Consider the following 21,114-nt stretch of genomic DNA (forward strand, 5'->3'; position numbering starts at 1 on the left):
TGAGTTTTAGCGAGACTAACGAACAGCAATTCATTTATATATATATAGATAACGAAGTCGCGTTATGGCATATCCACCATTAAAACAGTTGCCATGACAACGGAATTTTGTTAATTCAATGTCATTATAAAATTGATTATTCGCGACTTCGTTCGCCACCTATTTTTTTTCGGGAAATGCGTCATTTTCCCGGGGTAAAAAGTAGCCTATGTCCATCTCCTGGCTCTAAGCTGCCTACCTACCAATTTTCAGCCAAATCTGTTCTGCCGTTCTTGAGTTATAAGTGGTGTAACTAACACGACTTTCTTTTATATATATAGATCAGTAATTGCATCAGTTTAAATATAAGAGTAATATTTGTTTTTACCTTGGTTTGTGTGTGTTAGTGTTGGGCTTATAAATAAGCTAAGGGCATATTAAATAAAATTCATTTTGTCACATTTAATACATTTATTTGAAATGAAATATTTATACATTTATTAATACAGATGTAATTATAAGTGGATTTCCACTGTAACACATACTTGAATACAGAACAGTGAATAGAAAACGAATACACATTTATTTTAGATTTTATTTCGTTACACAGTGGATTCATATTTAAATTACATAAATTTTCATACACTTTTACAATTTAGCAGTCATATAAAATCTCAAATCAAAATTTGTTCGCCTGGATTCCTAAATAAACAATTCAAAGGCCCATGAGCCAAGATAAAATAAATTCTCACTTTCTCATCCCAGACTTCATGAGATCTATTATATCTACAACACAACAAAGTTAAAATAAAAATTTAAATTAAATAAAATTATTCTAAGCCTTTTCTCATTACTTGATTAATTTACAGTCTTTGACAATGGTGCACAAATAATCATATTATTTTGACCGTTCTTCGATCTACCTAAATATACTTTGATTGACCAATCAAGTAACGGTCAAAGGAAACAAGTCATTCTCTCAAATATCTAAAAGTAAATTTATCAAATTAAAATTTAACTTAAACACTTAACCAACGTGTATAAAGAACATAATATACAAACTGATTCGTCTTAAAATTAGTTATATTTATTAACAAAACCCACGAAGGCGACCAAATGCTGAGTAAATGCAATTGCGATACTAAACTTAATATTAACATAATGCATGTCTTATTCGTCATCTGGCTTTCATATTGTTAAGGTAAAATTACAACGCAAGGGCTAGATTGAAAAACAGGCGACTCACATTGTGTCTGCGAACAACGACACACAACTATGCTTGTTTCCAAGTTACATTTATAAACGATACCCTTTTAACTAAACCCACTGATACAGAAAGATCATCTCCAGTGTGTTACAACTGACCATCTCAATATGTTCTGTCCTATTCCGTTGTGTAACGTAAATATGGTCACCTGTTTTACTATAAAGCCGTACATTTTACATCCCCCTAACAAGCCTTTGAGCAAATCGAAAATAAATCGCGTATGTCTTATGACACAACCAATTTTATGAAAACATAATACTATTATAAGAAAAATAATATATTATGCCTTTGTCACTAACGAAATATATGAAAACTAAACTTATAAGAAAGGAAACTAGATGAACCGAAGTCCCGGGTTTTATAAGAAATTATACATTTATATATCACACAGCCGTAGTTACCGTCTCTTGTACGACCACCGTTTTTAATATTTTACCTCTTATTTTACTAATATAAGAAACATACAATATTTTGTTACATACATGTTACATAGTTATCACCAGAACGATCGAACCGGTTGAAACCATAATTTTGTCATTATTTAGTCTACATCAAATCTATATGAGTTACTCTCCGTTCCGAAATAACGCGATTTTTTTTTCATGAGAATACGTTGACTCTACGATTCTGCTACAAACGGAATACACAAATTTACGAAAACATACATCCTTTATAGCTTGCAAATGAGATAAAAAATATTTGGGAAATCAGACGATCGACGGACATCCGACTACTGAAAAAAAGGTAATTGACTATCCGTTTAGCTTTGAGTCTGGCGATGTAATATCCAATTAAATCTGTCATGTCGCCATACACTCACTCATCAAACACAGCACTGTGGATTAATAACCGTGCTTTAAGCGAACTTTTTATACCTGCATATTGGTTCCGTTTGATAAAAAAATAAACAGATTTTTTAACGGACTTCATTTAGATTTGTGAATAAAAAATATTGGCTCCAAAATTGCTGTCTGAATTTCGCGTTGCCGCTTTGTGCTTCGGCTTTATGATGCTACTACATCTATCTCGGAATTCGATAAATAGCGAAAATTTTGGACTGCCTTTTAGAATTTTTCTGTGTATAACATTAAAAACGGTCGTCATTGATTCTGTGAAAACCCTTAAAATTCCACTAACATTCTAGAGAGAAATAAAATTATAAAAAAACAAACAACTAACCAACACACGAAACGATTAAATTAATCATCTCAATAAATCACAACAAGTGATCACAAAAATATATTAAAATATGTGTATTTACTTTCATACAAACGTTCATTTGTTACTCAAATAAATGTCTTTAGAAGTTCCGGCGTGTAATGTCTAAACATTGCAATTTTGATCAAAGTTAAATGATACCACGATGTAACGGGGAAGGCAGAAGGCCTTCATTCAAATGTTGAACAAGCATCTTATTCTTAATACAATAAAGCCCTACAAATAACACAATAATGTCTTCAGATCAGAATGTTCTAACTCTAAGAAAAGGGCTAAAGTAGCAGCTAAGAAGATGACTACATGAGAAGTACTTAATCATTCTGACTCTAACTAAAATACGCAATGAACATTTTCGGTGGCCTTAGAAACCTCTCCGTTAAAGAGACGGTTCAAATAATTATAATTACTTTAGACATTACCTCAAAGGTTTACGCGATCGAATATTATAATCAAGATACTTAAACGAGGTGACGCTTAGCGCCCTAAGCACATACCGCCGCAGACTTCCTACCTACCTTAAATCAATCAACAATTTAATATTAACTAAATTCTTCTTGAGGTTTGATTTGAAAATAAATTCGTGATTTTGTAACAAACTAAACAAAAGTAAATAAACGTAATTATTTATATAAATTCGAGTCATATTGATCGTAGAGTGTACCAGACAATTAGCTAAGGAACAGTAACTAAACACTGGTTATATCTAGAAGATTTCTGCAGAAAGTGTGTCAGAGGAGAGTAAAGCTTGGAACAGTTTACACTCATGGATGCGTTTATTGTACCGGACATTATGTTTCTCCGTCAAACACTGTCCGATCAACAAAGACATAACTACATTATGACTATTTCCTACTTACAGTTACGTAAATACTTTAAAACAACACGTGTTTCGTGTCAAGATAATCTAGGCTTAAAATAAAAAAGTCCTTGTACGCAGCTTCACTTCGATTACAAATAAAATATCACTGAAGGAATAAATTAACCAGTTTGTGGGCAAGGGTTGGGGTTGATACTTTGACTGGGTTGGTTTAAGTTAGGGTTTTGACTGACGCTAGGGGTTGGGTTTGGGATTTGATTAGGGTTGGGGAGTGGGGGTGGTTGTGCAGCCGCGCTGGTAGTGGCATCGTCTTCCTCGGTCTTGGGGATGTCGAAGATCTCGGAGAACAATGCGGGGAGGAGAAGGCGAGGCCAGAACTCTCTGCACCAGTTAAGAAGGACGTGGTGGCGACTGCCTAGTATCCTCACCTCGTTCCTGGCGGCTGTGAGTGCCTCGAGCCGCGCGCGCGCTGCCAAGGATGATTCAGCTACACCGCCATTGAAGGCCTATAGACAAAGAAATAGCTATAGCATCTACCTATAGACGCAAGATATGGTACTGTGTTTATTCAAAATTAGCTACTATATTTGATAGATTATTAGCATTAAATTGTGCGTTGCATTTGAATTTACGTCACGCGAATCACCAACAGTATGTTTAAACGATATAGAAAAGCATACTATGATGTGTAACATTTAGATTATCGCCCGAGGAAAAGGTAACGGTGAATATTTAACAGAAAACCCTAAGGCGCTTAACACACTGCCCCGCACCACGCAGCGTAGCGCGTGAATGCGTGTTCGAACGTTGCTTGTAAGTATCTCCGTTTGTATGGAAAACACGCACAGTCTAACACACAGAAAATGCATCCTCGCGCGTTCATGCGGATCACGCGCATACACGCGGAGAAACATGCACCCCCGCGCGTAGGTGCGGGGCGAGACGCAAGGTATGGCACACCGAATCCCGCAGTGCCGCGCGTGATTTTTATCAAGACTATCGTGATGCTCAGTACTGCACGACCACCGAGAACGGCGAATAAATGAGAGCCGCCGTGCGTGAATCTACAAAACACACCTACGCGCGTGAGTGCGCAAAAAACCCGCACGATGATGCAGATCTGCACTCCCGCAGGAACGCGCATAGGTGCGTCGACACGCAATATGCAGCATGATGCGGGGCAGTGTGTTAGGCGATTAACAAACTGCCCCGCACCACGCAGCGTAGCGCGTGAATGCGTGTTCGAACGTTGCTTGTAAGTATCTCCGTTTGTATGGAAAACGCACGAACGCGCGTGATCCGCATGAACGCGCGTGGATGCATTTTCTGTGTGTTAGACTATGCGTGTTTTCAAGCAACGTTCGAACACGCATTCACGCGCTACGCTGCGTGGTGCGGGGCAGTGTGTTAAGCGCCTTAATCGCCTAAACTAAAAAGTAAAATAATAGTTAATAAAGTATTACTTACGACGGTCTGAAGAGCATCCAACAGTGTGTGCTGTAACGCACCGATATGCTCTGGATCACTAAGTCCAGAGCGATGGGGACAAATGAGAAGGGAAGCTGTGTACAACGCCATCTCTTCTTCAGTTAATTGAAGCCGTGCTATATTCCAAACATAATTTAAAATTGCCGCCGCAAATGGTTCCTGTAAAAAATAGGTGGTATGAGACCCAAGCGAGGACGAGGTGCGTAGTTGTATAGTCCGACTACTAGCCCCCGGTTTCTGAGGTACATTTAGCGGTAGTTTATCTATTCACCAGCGTTTAATTAAGCGCATAGACCATAGCTCAAAATTACAATTTGAATAGATAAATATGCTACCGCTAAATATGCTTTAGAAACCGGGCATTAGTAAAGAATATATGCCTTGGAATGCACGATTCATCTAGTGCACATTTATGATATTGTTGTATATCCGAAAGTTGGTAGCCGTAGCAAATAGGCAACCATCCTGTCTAAGGCTCTCTAGTAAGTGGTCGGACTATAATTGGGTAGAACTAATTAGACCTAAAATGATATTGGATAATAAGTTTGCTAAATAAAATTACAGTACATCTTATATCGTTAACAATCATTGATATGAATCAGACTGTCTGATAATATAGCCTAAGCTGAAATATCAAACTATTATACTATATATATCAAAATATCAAACTATTAGTCTTGTCCAAACTCAATGTTTGCGACGCTTCTCTCGTCTACATCTCTTCCGACTATTTATCGCTTCAGAAATTGGCCTAGCCAATTTCAATAACCTGCCGATAAGGCACACTATACTTTAGCTACTTTGCGTCTATAAGCCAACGGCTTTATTCAGACTCCTAAAATGAAATATGTTGAATTGTTAATTTTTAAACAGCAGTTACAATTTTACTTGCATTTTGAATCTAGCGTAAATAATAGCAAGGGACCCAATTACCAACATCAAACTGTAATTTAGAAAACAAATAACCCCAGTTGGAACACGGGAAACAAAACGCCACATCATATTTCAAAGCTGAATTCAAACGAGTCAACACGTGCATGGAAATGTCAACAATTTGCCCCTACATTTAAAACCTTGTTTTTTAACTGTCCCACTGCTAGGTAAAGGTTTCCTCCCGAACAAGAGAGCGGTTAGGCCTTGAGTTCAGCACGATGGACAAATGCGGGATTGGGACGTTACATGCCGTCAAGAAATGTGTACAGAACTTTTTGAGGAGGCAAGCTTTCATCAAGATGTTTTTAACTATTGACTGAAATAATATCAAGAAAAACTAGATTGTTCCTCGTGGAACTGGTTTCAGGGTCACTGAGGAACTTTAGTTTGTTCTATATTGCGACCATGTTTGTATTTATTCCCATTGGTCAATACAATCAGTGAACTACTTGAAAACAATTACGTTAATATTTTATTGTTGCAGTTTTGTTTCAAATGCTTTTAAAATTTATTTCTTTGAAAATGTGTGCAACTTTAAGATTGATGGAATCCTTGCAGGATACAGTCTCTGGGATCTGTCTTTAACCCATGGGAATTGAGTGTTACGTTACGTATGTGTGAAAATTGCAATGCTTTGTATGTCGCGAAGTTACTCAGATCATATAAAATATTGAAGCTATTTGATAGCAATGCGAATTAACACTTAAACTTTGAGTCAGGCTTACAATAACTAACGATGGCAAACTAAACATGACATTCCTACTAAAAGTCAAATTGAAAAAATATTGAAGTTCTCGAAATGTTATTCGGATTGGCTATATCCATTGGCATTTAAAGTAGCGTTAAGTCTCTTGCTAATCTAATATTCTAAATAGGAATTAATCATTCGCACGTTTAGTTTTTCTCATAATCTTGCCAAGTATTTAAAGTTAAGATAAATGTGAGGAAAAACTTCATAACGTGCAGTAAAGTTACGGAGTTAGCTTGTTAGAGCAATAAGTGAACGAATGGTCCGACTAACGACACATGGATGAGTTCTATAACTTTCAAAGATATTTGCAAATGTTTGAATGAATAGATTCAAAGAGAAGCGGGATACAGTTTGTATCAAACTACTTGGTAAGATGGTATATCTAGTAAAGATATGATTAAGACCTGGATCATCATTTTTATTTTGTTTGTTTGTTTTAATTGATTTGAAACTATAGATTTCCTTAGAAACTGTCATGGCAAGACTTAAAATTAAAACGTAACCTGCCACTTGCGTATGAAATCCCTAGCATGGATCTAACACAATTCAAAATAACTTAAGATTTAAGCAATTTTATTAAAATTCGGGAGCAAAACAGAACTATTTGAATCGAGAAGCATCGAGACATACAGTTGACCTTAAACAGCTTTCATATCTCCAGCAGCAGTTGCTTAAAAGAGAAAGGTCTAAAAAGTGTACAAAATACAAGGTACTTACGTCGTAGATGACCCCCAGCTGTCCATGTGTGATCGCGACTCCGTCGTCGAATACTAAGCACTGTGCGTTGGAAAGGCGGCTAATCCTTGTCAGCCAGACCTCGAAGAAGCCCAGCTGTTGGCAGAAGAATACATGCTCACAGAAATGTTGACAGAAGACAACAATAATCTACCCGTCAGATAGACAATGAAAAAATATTTGACATGTATTTTTTTGTTTTCCAAATAAAGTAAACATTACTTAAATAAAATGAATTAAAGTTTGGTAAATGACGTAATACTTTTGCAATTAATAGTGCCGTCATTTCAATTCAATAAAAAATTATATACTGTATTTTTTTGATTGTTCAGGAAAATTTCGATAACATTCTTTATGATCTATTTGACGGGTAAAATACAGTCAACATTTCTATTATAATTAATAATGCACAGCAAAAATGATGATGATGAGATGAGAAAATCGCAAACGGCTAGCGAGCTTTGTATTCGCTTAAGACACATTCATAGATATACGCATCTCGCTCACACTTATCAAATTAGGTGTATGTAAGAAAAGGATATGAAGATGCACAGATCTGTGAATGCAAGTTTCTCTTAACTTAATTACGTGTAAGATTTCATTAGATAGAGTTTTGACGTTAACTTTCAATGGTCAGTCAGTCCGGATTTCGATTTTATTATTAGTTTAGTTAGTCCCTATTCAAGTTTACAAGATTATTTAGTTAGTAAAGTTTGTAGTTCCTTAATAATTTGTTTGTCAGTCTATTTGATTTAAGGTTTTATGTCGCGATGTTTTATTTAAGTTTTTTTTTTTAGTCCAAAAAATCTCGAGATGGGTAGGCTGCAACGCAACATCGAAAATATCGCCTCCTGTTTTAGAGACGAAATGTATTTAGGGGGAAAAATATATTTAAATATCATAGGGTAATATAAAATTAAAAGGGGGATTATAAGTCATTCAAAAACTGAAATGCTTTAGCGCCTAAGTGACATTGCATGCAATACTTAATGTCTCGATGTGCACGCTGATTGTGCTCATCAAAATAAAAAAAACAAGCAATCTTGCAGCGAGAGATGACGGTACTATGAAAACGTAGGTTATAAATAGATGTTTGTCGCTGTAACCATGGCAACGGGAACAAATAACGATAGTTTGTAAAACTTAGTAGAATATCGTGATAAAGGGGGCTGTTGAATTAATACATTTCTGTGATGTCATCTCTCACTGTCAGATAACGACAATGCAAAATAAAAACAAAAAATAATTGCAAGGCTTATCGCCAGCGAATATTATTACCTTGATCAATATCAATTGATCATCCTGGGCTAGCCTATGAAAATCTGGTAAGTGCTTAGCGAATTCGACAACCTGTTGGACAGCTGGGGTCATGCGAGTCGCGACGTTGTACCATAGGACTGAGCGGATGTCGTGGATGCGGTCGGTGGTGGAGCTAGCTACTTCTTCGCCGCTGCTGGCTGCACACCACAAACAAAAACCACGCTAGTACACTCACGAACACAGACACACATCAAACATCCCACTCCATCCTCCATCAAGTTTACCAAAAAATATTTACGTCAAAATTTAATTAATGGTTAAAATAAATACAAAAGTACATTGTCCGGTATTACGGTAGCAAGTTAACAAAATACCTGAGGCAAACTGTTTCGCTTATTACTATTTAATCATCAAGGAAAATTAAATATGATTTTAACGAAAATTTATTTTTTCATCGGTAAAATTGATGAGAGATAAAGTTTTCGTGTTGGACGGCGGATACCGGCACATTTTAAAATTTATTTTGTGAATGAAAATATGAAAATTAATACCAAATTTTAATTGCGCACTTGAGACAATACGGCTTCTGTTTTCATTCATAAAAGTCAGTTTAAAATGTGGTAGTTTTATGTCTATGTTCATGAGTGTATCTTTTAAAAAACTAAAGGACATTTAGGTTTTTCTTTTAAAAAGCGGAAATATTTTTTCTAACATTTCAACACGATACCAACCAAGTCTATCTGCTACGTTAAAAAATTAAATGATACACAAATATTACGAAATTAAAACTTATAAAAGAAGAACCTAATTACTACTGCAAAAACACACAAAAAGCACAATCACAATATAGGAATTATTATATGTAGCAATATTAATATTATAAATACATAATATATATTATGGGACAAATATTTGTGTCATCCACAGACACAATTCTCCTCCTATGTGTCTATTATTGTATGCTTGTTAAGAAGGAATCAAAATTAGGAAAACTTAAAATAAAACCCAGAAAGTGTAACGACATTCTTCACTACCACAAAAGTATCAAGAATTAAAAAAATGTTTCAATATTAATTTCCTGACTGTACTTTGAAATCAAAATATTTATTTTGTATACGTCTTTAAAATAATCCGTTGAGAATGGAAGCCGACTCTAACATAGTTAAATTAAAATCTAGGCAAATGACGACAGTCTTTAAAATAGTCATATAATTATTTAAACCGTGTCGTAAAAGTGTTCGTGAGAATAAACGTTAAGAAACACACGGTGAAATTCACTTCATAAATATCAAACTATTGGTTACCTTTCATTATTACATAGAACGCGAGTTGACATTATGTAGCCAATTGCACTTGTATAAAGACAGGCCTCCGTATCAACATAAATTAGTTTAATTCAACGATTACGTTCAATGCTTTTGTTCTTTTCTTGACCTAATTACTGGGTTACTTGGAAAAACTGTGTATTTATTATGTATAATGAAGGTCTAATGTGTAATACGGTTTTCATGGAACGATCGACTTTGATATTACAGACTGTTATATACTAAGCTTATGTGTTGCGAAGACTGTTACATAAAAACAGCAGGATTCGTTTAAAGTAAAGTTTGTCATTTCTATGAAAGTTGAAGAAGCCTCATAAGTGAAATTATACTGTGTACAATTCACTAGATCTACTCAATGTTTCGAAGATTTTTTTGGAGACTAGACTAGTAACCGCATCTCTCTCATATGGTCATAAGAATTGCTAACACAATATATTTAAGTATATTGGACATTAGTTATCCAAATAGTAAAGTACAAGTCAGATGCTAGGACTGCGACTTGAGAATTTAACCAAATATAAAGTTCTCAAGACATTTTTTTGACAGCAGTTTTTTTCTGTTCGTTTTTACTGGTCAATGACAAAGTTTCCACAAGCCTATCCTTCGCGTAAAGCCTTGCAATAATTGTCGTTACACATGCGGTAGTTGTAGATCGATATCAATTCAGTAATTATATAGTACCACAACCTAGTACAGAGCCTTTGCATGTACGATTAATCTAGATTAGAATTCATAATTCTATGTATTTTCAAAATAAAGTTGCTGTATCAAACAGGTCACCATCAGTTGCATAAGCGTGCAGGTAAATTTTGTTCTAAATTCTGTATAGGAACACGAATAACCATACAAACGCGATTTTTTATTACTATCGGCTATCGACAACCTAAATAGTTCCTACGGAGCCCGATGGCGCTGATCAGATTTTTATGCAAATTTTCTCGATAGATGGCCGTTGTCAATAGTCTATGCTGGTAGGGAATCGAGCTACTGATTAGTAGCTCTAGCGGGTGTCGTAAGAAGTACCAAGCAAGGCTAAATTTGCGCAGTACATTATGTCAAACTCTCGATATTCGATACTGCCGGCTGTTTAGAATCGCGCTACTGCATGAAGTGTATTGTTAGATTATAGTAGTAGCATGGATAAGAATGATGTCAGGGTAGCATCATTTATAAAGTTATTGATTTCAGATTATAGTTCAACTGCACCCGTTGAGTTACTTATAAGTAATTCATAGAATACCGTTCTATGACAGCGACGGTGAAATTGTACGTTCGATTAAGTCGCGAATGTTTTACTTTTACTTGGAAGAGCATAAAGGATATTGTGTTTTGTTTATAAAGTATTTCCTAGAAGTTTTATAAAGGACATTTATAATTATGAAACTAGATGTAGGACTAATTAAATGATACCTTAGATAATTTAAAAAAAAATAATTGCGAAACCATTTTAAATAGGAATATATTTTTTTTAAAAGATGTACAAAATGTCACTTGTTACCTAGTATCGCCTACTTCTACCTCTTTAGATTTAAAAGGGACGCTTTCTTAACAGCTAACTACAGAAAAGTTAATCTTTCCTTTACTAAGAGTTATAACTTAAAAGTTTTCAGTTTCAGTACTTCAGTGATCTGAAGTCACACCTCTACGACAAATGGGTGTGGGTTCTAGTTAAGTTGTATCTATTTTAATAAGATGCGGCAGATAACGGTCCGACTGCTGTTCAGATATCCTGCAATCATTAGTCGTCGTTTGAATTCAGATCTGCAATGGCCTATTTAAACTACACGGAAAACGCACATTTTACAAATACAATACGTTGACTCAAAATGGCGGAAACGAACTTTCCAGAGTCGTGTCGAGATTTTTTTCCTAACACCTTTTTATCCTTTAAGCTCGAAGGCTTTTATAATAGGCTCGCGTAGAACAATTGGTGAAAACTCAATTTTTAACCGTGTAGGCAAAGTTTGTTATGCGTTTGACATTTCCAATTTTTTGCAGGAATTGCCGCTTGGTCGAATTAATTAGGAAACAAAGAAAATAAATGATCGCGTAAATACCTGTATATGATAGTTTTTTAAATGTGCGGTAGAGGGTATTCAATATTTTATTTGAGTCTTTTTAATATGGAATTGCAATAGCTAGAGATCCCTAGTTTTATATAATTATTGGTATCGAGTGACTTAAATGGGGAAGCGAAAGTTTCACGGAAAAACTGATTGCAATGGCGACTCATGAATAAATTAACATGAAGATTATGTATTAAAAGTCTGGGAAATGAAGCTTAGAATTCTTTAAATTTCCAAGACTACTTTATAGGCTGTAAACTTTGAAAATAATAAACTAATTTTAATTACCGTATGGAAATAAGTAATTTTTTATGAGAAAATCGACAGAACTTTGCGGTTTTTATAAACGGTCAGTAAAAATCCGGTACACTTTCTGGACGCAAAAATAACAAAAAATCAGGAACTTTTGCCCAGTTTCTGGGGTACATTTAGGGGCAGTTTATCTATTCAATAGCTTTTAAACTGACATGAACATGGCAGTTTGAATAGATAAACTACCGCTGAATGTGCTTCAGAAACCGGTCATAAAAAACATAAACAAAAAAAAATACAAATACGTACTTTCGTTATCAGATTCGCCGTGTGTGAGGACAATGTTGCGCTGCTGCAGAGTCAACTTAAGATCTTCCGTGTACGAGTTGTTGTTATAATGTGCGACCGTAATCGACTTAACCAACTCGACGTTGACGTCGGGCTGCAGGCTTTCCACCTCCAAATCTTTAGCGGCCGCGAGTGAGGTGGAGCTCGCGACCGCGGGGACCTTAGGCGGCAGGGGCTGGCTCTCGGACGGAACCGGCTCCCGGGTGCGCTTCGGTACGCGGCCATACCTCACGGCTGAATTAGAAGGCTCCATTTTACTTTCTGTTTTAAACTATCGGACGGAGCGCATCAACTGGATTTAGGATGGATATTTAAATCAAATATCTTGATATCCTCCATTTAGGAGAAAAGTCTTCTAGTTGTAGATACAAAAAAGTGAATCCAAAACTTGAATTGAAGTTATAACTGATTTCAAATAGCAGTAAATTTGATTTGAAACTGCTAATATTCAAATAGTTTTTCCAATAGTCTTCAAAATGTAACTGGATGTAGAGCAATGCGTTCCGTCCGATGCGTGCGATGCTGTCACATCAGCGCTCGCCTTTGGACTAAGGTGTGTAATAAATAGGTCGGTGCATAACACCCGGCACAATGCACTCGTACAAACTACGACCGGCAATTGGAAAATAAGTGTGACTATTCGCACATTGACACCGCACTGTTTCAACTGTGGAGCGCCGATTGCGATATCCTGTTGTTGATTAATTTTGATTTTTCAGATTCAATTACCGACGGATAGGCACAACTAGAGTTTCCTGCGATTAGTTTAAAGTTCTAGAGCCTTACGCAACGTGAGAACTGTTCTGTGTAACGAGATGATTATTTGACCTATTTTCGACAGTGCATCGATTTAGGCTTAGTTTTTTGATTTTACACGTTCGAAAATGACTTTTTTGGGTGATTTTTTTTATCTTTTTAAGGTGTAGATAATTATGATTTTTCTGTGGAAGTTTTCTGTTTTGTTTCGGCGATTTTGGGTTATTTTGTTGGTGTTAAATTAGGTATAAAAAATACATTTTGTTAGGCAAAATATATTTTTTTAGAAAGTTTATGGGTAGCTTATATTGTGTTATATAAAAGGTGATAAACACAAGCGCTACATCAAATGATGGCGACGATTAATAGTTCGTGTTTTGATCGACGTCAACGGTTTATTCGAGTTGTGTTTGATCGAGTTTAAGTCGTAGGGGTATATTTTTACATTCTGAAGAAAATACATATAAATTATTTTCCGTGATTTTTTATGTTAGCAGAAGTTTTGACACATTTTTACGTAGTTTACAGACGAGAAAATACTCGAAAATACGTGTTCTTGCTAAAAAAATATTTCAAAAATTACTCACGTAGTATATGTTCTTGAAGTTTTTAAATATAAAAAGTAAATAGTACTCACAGTCACGGCTCATACCGACAGCTAAGCACTTCTTAAAGCGGCAGAATTGGCACCGGTTCCTGTTCAGACGGATCACCAAGCACTTGCCGTCGCGGAGGCAGCGGTATTCGATCTGCTTCTGGATGCTGCGGCGGAAGAAGCCCTGGGAACAAATGTTAGTGTTAATTTTGTTATATTTTTATTGTAAACAGGAGAGATCGTTTTTGAAGATTTGCCGGATTCGGATTTCCTATTTCAGTTATTATCAATTCGATAATTACTGAAAAAAATAAGGCATGTTGAGGTAAAAATATAACTTTCAGATTTTTGGTAAGTTCAATAGTTTTAATAAGCCTTAACTAATAGCTTATAACGCCTAAAACCGTATTTCTAGGTAAAAATGCACAACTCGGGAAACGAACTTGAATAGAAAAGCGAAACCTTCTCTTAAATTATTTATTAAAGTAATTTTGAAATAAAAAACTATCGCAATATCAAAAAACGATTGTGAAAATAATTCATTTCAAATATTTATCTCAAAAGGGCCATGTATTACGTCTGATTCTTGTCACCGACTTTTATTGCGTCAATTACGACACAAAGCACTTTGATACAATTATCGCGTAGCACTTTCAATTGCTTAGAATTTATTACAATAAGCAAACAATAATATAAAGAATAAACGGATATGATATTTAAACTTAACCGAAAGAACTTGGGAAGAAATTTTTACTCGTGAATTTTTTTTTGGAAATTTTATTTTTTCCCTTTTTAACGGATAACATACAGAAAATCAATTAGACAACAAAAATAAATCAAAAGTAAATTCTAACTATATGCTTAAGACAAAGAAAATATTTCCTGTAATAAAATTCACTGCGTAAACTTACCTTGTAAATATTTACAGGCGCGCTTGAACTTACCCATATAAGCCCTACTACTCTTTAAAGAAAAACTAAAATTTGTAATATTATTTTTTTGAAGGAAGAATTGCGAGCCTACCCCTTCGCGTCGTCGCTTGAAACAAAGTGTTGTGTCGATCGCTACTCCGCTACTAAGCCTCAAACTAGGGTACCGCGTAGTAAAACCCATTCTTTATTCATTCATACCGGAGCCCGTACTGCGCATAACTAACCTACCTCAACATAGAACAAATTGTACCATCGATAAAGTTACATAACGATAACGTTATGACAATAACGGCTATTAACGTTATTTAGACTATTGATATATTAACGGCTTATTTTTTTTACTGTTGCGTATGCTAAATTTGAAATTAGGTTAATTTACTTTATTTGTAGGGTTTAGGTTAACTTACTTATTTGTAGGGCTTTAAGTATTAAATAAGTTACTAAAATATTTTTTTAAAGCTACATTATTCTTTGAATAAATACTTTTATAGTGGTTGGAAAATTAAGGAAAATTATTTTGCGGTGTTTACGACTGGTAACAAGTATTATTATAATCTCCATGACTAAAACGGTATTAGACTTGTATATTACATATGCGTGAATAAACACTTTTGCATTAAAAGGAATTAAAAAGAAAATATACACATAAAGCTTTAAAAATCTACACAAATGTCAATATGAATATAATAATTTTTACATATTTCATTAATAAATTCGTATTTTTATACCTAGATAAAGAAATGGGAACGCCAATCGCGCAAAGAATAAACATATTTATAGGAAAAGCTTGTCGGATACGACATTTTGTCAGTTGTAACTAAATTCGATGCCAAGTAAATCTATATGAGTTTTATTTTCGCTAACGCGCACTACAAGCAAATAATACGCCTTGTCTGGCATTGACTGAAGAAGATACAAATAATAAATCATGGTTTTAAAATAACTTAGTTTTTCCACCAAAACGTATTCAAAATTACATCCAAAAACAACCGCACAGCGATATCTACAACGTTATTTCGAAAACTACGAAACGGTTATTAAAATATCCCATAACTCTACTTGATACCTGAATTGCAACAATTATTATCCACAGAAATATTTTTTTCAACGAAAAGAAACGAGGTGAAACAATTGTCGAAAAAAGTTGGGTGAAAACTTTTCCAAGGGGATCGTATTACGAGAAAACTCGCTTAAACACTGCACGATTATTTTATGAGCCGTGATTTACGAGCCTAATGCGGTCGCCTAACATTTTGAACGCTTTATTGAAAGTGAATGCGAGGATATGACTGGGAGCCTGTCTTGACTAAAGAGATGAGTCGTGGGCCGCGTCGAGAGAGCGACTGAACCCAGCTCAGACCTTCCTCAAGAAAGTACTTGAAAATGTCTCATTACTTCCTTGATTGCAAAATCAAATCGCGGAAGGGTTCGCCTCACGTTTTAATTTTTACAGCTTCGGCCACCTGAGCCACGTGGTGCTCGCAGAAACCCTTCAAACATGATAATAACAAACTTTGAAACAATTACACAGGATATTTTTTATTTAAGCTGAACTTTCTTAACACATGTCGAAACGGGAGACGGCGAATAAATACAAGTGACACGTGTGTTTGCAACTTTTAAAAATCTAATATTGACATGTAATTTAACTATTATATTTTAATTAAATTAAGATGCGGTTTTGAGGCTTTCGAATTAATGTTTGATTTGCTTAAGTGAGTGAAAATTGATTCATCGTTTCTTTGAAATGTAAATTAAATATTATATCATTTGGTTCGGCTATTTAGCATCAACTGACAGATGTAACTACTTAATATACTAAATTTGAGGTTTTTAAGTTAGTATAAAAAACTTCTGAGTTGTAAAATTTTTTTAAAGTATTTTTTTTTAACCTTAGCAAAAAAGGTGAACAAGGGGAACTAAATTTCGTATAAAAAGCAGTTTTTTAGTTTACGAGTACCTGATATTTAATACATGTAATTGAGTTTTGGTAAGTGACTTTCCTTTTTAAACCATATTGGCGACATATCATTAAACTCTGCTTATACAGCCAAGAAAGGTGTAATAATATATTTTTGAAGAGCTTTTTTTAGCAGCGTAAGTATTATTGGTCACAAATAATTATAATAGCACAATACCTAATGTGCATGTGTTGTCATTATGACGTATTCAGTTTGTCTCTTGATATTTTTAAAGAAAAAATAATTCGTTTTTTTATTTTTTAAATCAGCATATTTTACAAAACAGTCTACTTTATTATGTTTATTTTAGGCCAAATTTTATCTATTTACAAATGTATTTAAAACATACCAATCAACGTTAATTTATTAGTTTTTTCTCTATTTTTTTAGTACGACTTTGTTCGATACATTTCATATCAAGAGTTAACAACGACTTATTGATGTGCCTAAGGTTTATTGTGTGAAGTCCATAAGCCAAAATCTGTTATTTGTTCAATTTAATATTGTTTTTTTTTTTAATTTTACATACATCAAAATATGATCGATTGGCTAGTGAATACATGTAGCTTATTTGTTTTGATAATATTTATATTTTGCCGAAAGGCCTCTTCCAAACACAACTGTGTCAAAGCTTTAACCTACTTTACAAGGAAGATTATCAATTTGTCTGTTTTTTTTTGTTTGTTATTTAATATAACTTTTTGTCGAATGGGCTGATTTTCATGGTTCTTTTTTTATTTGAAAGGTAATGCTTCTATTCGAGTCCCATTCGAAATATTATATGCTCCAGATTAGACCTGTAGTTTTTGAGATATTCTTAAAAAAATATCATTTTATACACATTGATGTTGATCAAGTTTGTTAGGGGAGATGCTAAAGTTAAAGATAGTAAAGTTCTTTTCTTTTTGCAACAATCATCCTAGTTTATATTACACAAAAGTCTACTGATACACATGGAAAATATCATATTTTTTTCTAATCAGCGCTTTAGACTGACTCGTCACCAGTTATGAAATGTTACGATAACATGTTCAAATTACGATGATAGAGTCATTTTTATATTATCTTATGATAAAAAATGTATGTAGCAGATATGTATGAACGTGGATGAAGCGAAATGCGTTTGTAGGGATTTTAATACAATGTGTCTGTGTTTTCTATGCGAGTATGGTGTGATATTACTTTAGCTTGTTTATAATAGAATATTGTAGAATATCTAGTATTATTTCATGAACTTTTTAGTTTTGACTAAAACTTTTGTTCTCACCTTTGGCAAAAAAAAACTATATTTTTTGATCACCGGTAAATATATCTAAATCAAAGCCTTCTCACAAACAAAGAATAAATGTTAAATAATATTAACAATATTTAACACAACGCGATTTACGAAACTCACATTTGTTTATTTAAATATAGGTAACGAATTGAAAATTGAACATCATGCTCGCGACACACGCGCGGTCACACAAACGTCGATTCAAATCATTCGTCAATTGCAGGTAATACCGCAACCCGCAGTGACTAACAATAAATTATACAATCAAAGCAACAAAGAAAGACATTACTACTACAGCCGAGAGAAAACTTTCAACCAAAGCACCCGTACCCAAGGAGTATCGAAAATTTGACATTTTAAATCTACTGCAAAAATAGTTTCTACGCCGCTCACTAGAGGCGCTGATTCGATTTTTATACAATATTTCTCGACTAACTAGCCGGTTGTAATACTAACCATAGTAGTAGAGAATCGAGCTACCGGTTGTAACTTCAACTACTAACCACGATACAATACGCCGCGATACGCCAGCAACGTAACGATACGCTAAGGCCAATTAACTGAACATCATAATCCATCTCGTTATCGAGTACCGTCTACTAAACGATTAATATACTGCTTGTAGAGTCTTTGATTCAATGGTAATTGTTTAAAGCTATTTGAGACTTGATCATAGGGTTAAGAATGAGGGTTTCAAAGAGAAAGCTCTTGGCTCAAATGTTTTTTTCGTTATGGAGTTGTGACGGATGGACCATTTTTTTTTAAATCATGGGATTAGTCATTTGTCTTTCGCCTCACCTCATGGTAAGTCCCAATGTAAACGAGGATGTCACATGAATTTCTAGAAGGCACAAATTTTCAGATTATTATTTGATTTGAACCGCTTCTAAAAATGTTTTCTGATGTTTTAACAATATTATAAAACATACAATTTCATTTACTAGTGTATGGTAGTGATGGAATAATAAAATACATCTATCAATGGTTTCATTTCATCTAACTCGGGCGGATAAAATACGGGATTCTACAGGATTTTTTTTGTTCTGTGCATATGTAAAATTTTGTTGAAGCTTTGATAGGTCACCGCACTTTTAAGCCAATGTACCGCGCGTCACTCTGATTCGTGGTCAAGAGCTTTTTTCACTGACCTAAAAAGTACAAACCATTGGCAGACTACACCAGTATTTGTGTTTGTAAAATTCCACAATTCACTCCAGCGAATACTCTTAATAAAATATGCATTTCATCAAGTAAAAACCAATTTACACCCAAATTAATTGAGATGAATGCAAACCTTATTATCAGTTCACCACTCGAAGCTTCAAAATTTCATATATTTTGCTTAAAATATTATTATTTCGGACGAAGTAATTCGATTCAGGCCTGTAGTAATTGATATGGGTGCGACAACATTGTGTCAAAGAGCCGGCCGCGAGGTGGAGCCACTATCGCGAATGTTAAATCACTACAATTTTCGCGCCGCGCCCGCGGTGTACAATTCAATTTTCGTTTTTCGGAAATCCTTTCACGTTAGCGTCAATTTGAGGTGTTGTAACGTTACGCTTTTATTAGCCTAATTAGTTTATTAGCCTATGTTTAAACAAAAATATTATTCAAACGAAGCTTTGTGGCCTACATACAGCGCAATGGTTCACTTTTTCGATTGTTAGTCTCGAACCGTATTGTTTAATACATTTCTTGAAGGCACGCAAAGTACCGAACCCGCAATTGAACAGCGTGGGTAACTGAAGGCCTAACCCCTTCCTCGTTCGGAAAACTCAGAGACCTTTGCCCAGCAGTGGGACAGTAAAGAAGAATTCATAATTATAATTAAGTCAAATAGCTGTTCTAAGTTGTCAGTAATGTTACTTTTTCTATATATATTTAATATGTAAGTACTTAATTAAGTCCATCAGTTGAGACTCCACCAATCTTGGCACTAGATGGCCGTGTGCAAAATATCAAACAATTATTATTTTCAAAAGAAAATCTATTTTAATTTCTATTCTTGTCTCGTTTCCTATCTTAACATAATCTCTTTCAGAAAGTCACTTCCTTAACAAGATAATATCATTGCATTTCATTCACAATGTGCATGAACAATAGAAAAATCTATTCCGACTTATTTTCTACAAGATTTTATCAGATTACCTATTGACATTGAACAAGGCTATTTGCGATATTTGGATGCTAATATTGTATATTTTCAGACATTTTGTATTGAAATTTAAATAGCATTTCCCGTAGGCAAAACTGCGTAAGGGCGCGTTCACATATAACGTCCGTTTTAACAGGATCCGTTTTACGAATCCGTGGATTGCTGTTATTTTGTCGAATCGGTATTTTTTACTGGATACGGAATACTGTATTATGTGTGTACTGGCTCATACAACTACATACGCTAATAACACACACGTTTAAACGGACCTGTAAAACTGACGTTATATGTGAACGCGCCCTTACACAAAAGTGGTAATGCATGACGAAAGACTTTATTTACTTACTGTATATCTAACTAAGAAAAAATTGCGAGTGTGACTTTAGGAACTACTAATGCCCAATGAGAACATATTGTCCAACTTAATATTATAAATGCGAAAGTTTGTGAGGGTGAATGTACGTGTGATTGCTACTCTATCACCAAAATACAGCTTAATGGATTTTAATGAAATTGGAGACGCGGTTAGTTTAAAACCTACATTAGCACATAGGAAACTTTTTCCACGGAATAGTTTTTAACGCTATAATATGCTTATGGCTGATTTCACAGTTTATGAAGTGTCAGATAACCTATCTGCTAGGTTGGTTTTATTGAGAGATCAAAGCTAAGATATTCGGCATTGTGAAGACCTTTGCAATCATATTTGATTTCACAAGCCGTCTAGTTATACCCAAAAATTGACATCCCTGTGAGACCGCAATTTTCATATTCGTGTAGAATGAGTGTAGGACTTTTATCCGGGCACTTTAAATCCAGTTACATCTTGAGCAAGTATTCATTAAATTTTAATATATTACGAAAATGTAGTAGAATATTTTATAATATATCACATTGTTCATATATTTTTGTTTTAGTTTCACTAGAACTATTAATTAAAGCCCTTTAATTCTACCTAACCTACCTACTACCTAACTACCTAATTCTATACCGCAAA

General features: G+C 34.6%; 1 protein-coding gene across 2 annotated transcripts in view; it reads right to left on the reverse strand.

Annotated features, from left to right (window-relative positions):
- Positions 1–411: 411 nt before the first annotated feature.
- Positions 412–21,114, reverse strand: part of LOC142986291 (ecdysone-induced protein 78C-like) — a 118,390-nt gene continuing 97,687 nt past the window's right edge. For both annotated transcript variants that reach the window (XM_076134715.1, XM_076134714.1), the window contains 6 exons: positions 13,833–13,974; positions 12,401–12,673; positions 8,467–8,645; positions 7,171–7,284; positions 4,749–4,928; positions 412–3,787 (listed from right to left, as the gene is read on the reverse strand). In XM_076134715.1, the coding sequence (XP_075990830.1) occupies positions 3,443–3,787; positions 4,749–4,928; positions 7,171–7,284; positions 8,467–8,645; positions 12,401–12,673; positions 13,833–13,974 (1,233 nt within the window). In that variant the 3' untranslated portion in view covers positions 412–3,442. The remainder of the gene's footprint in view (positions 3,788–4,748; positions 4,929–7,170; positions 7,285–8,466; positions 8,646–12,400; positions 12,674–13,832; positions 13,975–21,114) is intronic.

Source organism: Anticarsia gemmatalis, chromosome Z (genome assembly GCF_050436995.1).
Source record: "Anticarsia gemmatalis isolate Benzon Research Colony breed Stoneville strain chromosome Z, ilAntGemm2 primary, whole genome shotgun sequence".
Lineage (NCBI taxonomy): Eukaryota > Metazoa > Arthropoda > Insecta > Lepidoptera > Erebidae > Anticarsia > Anticarsia gemmatalis.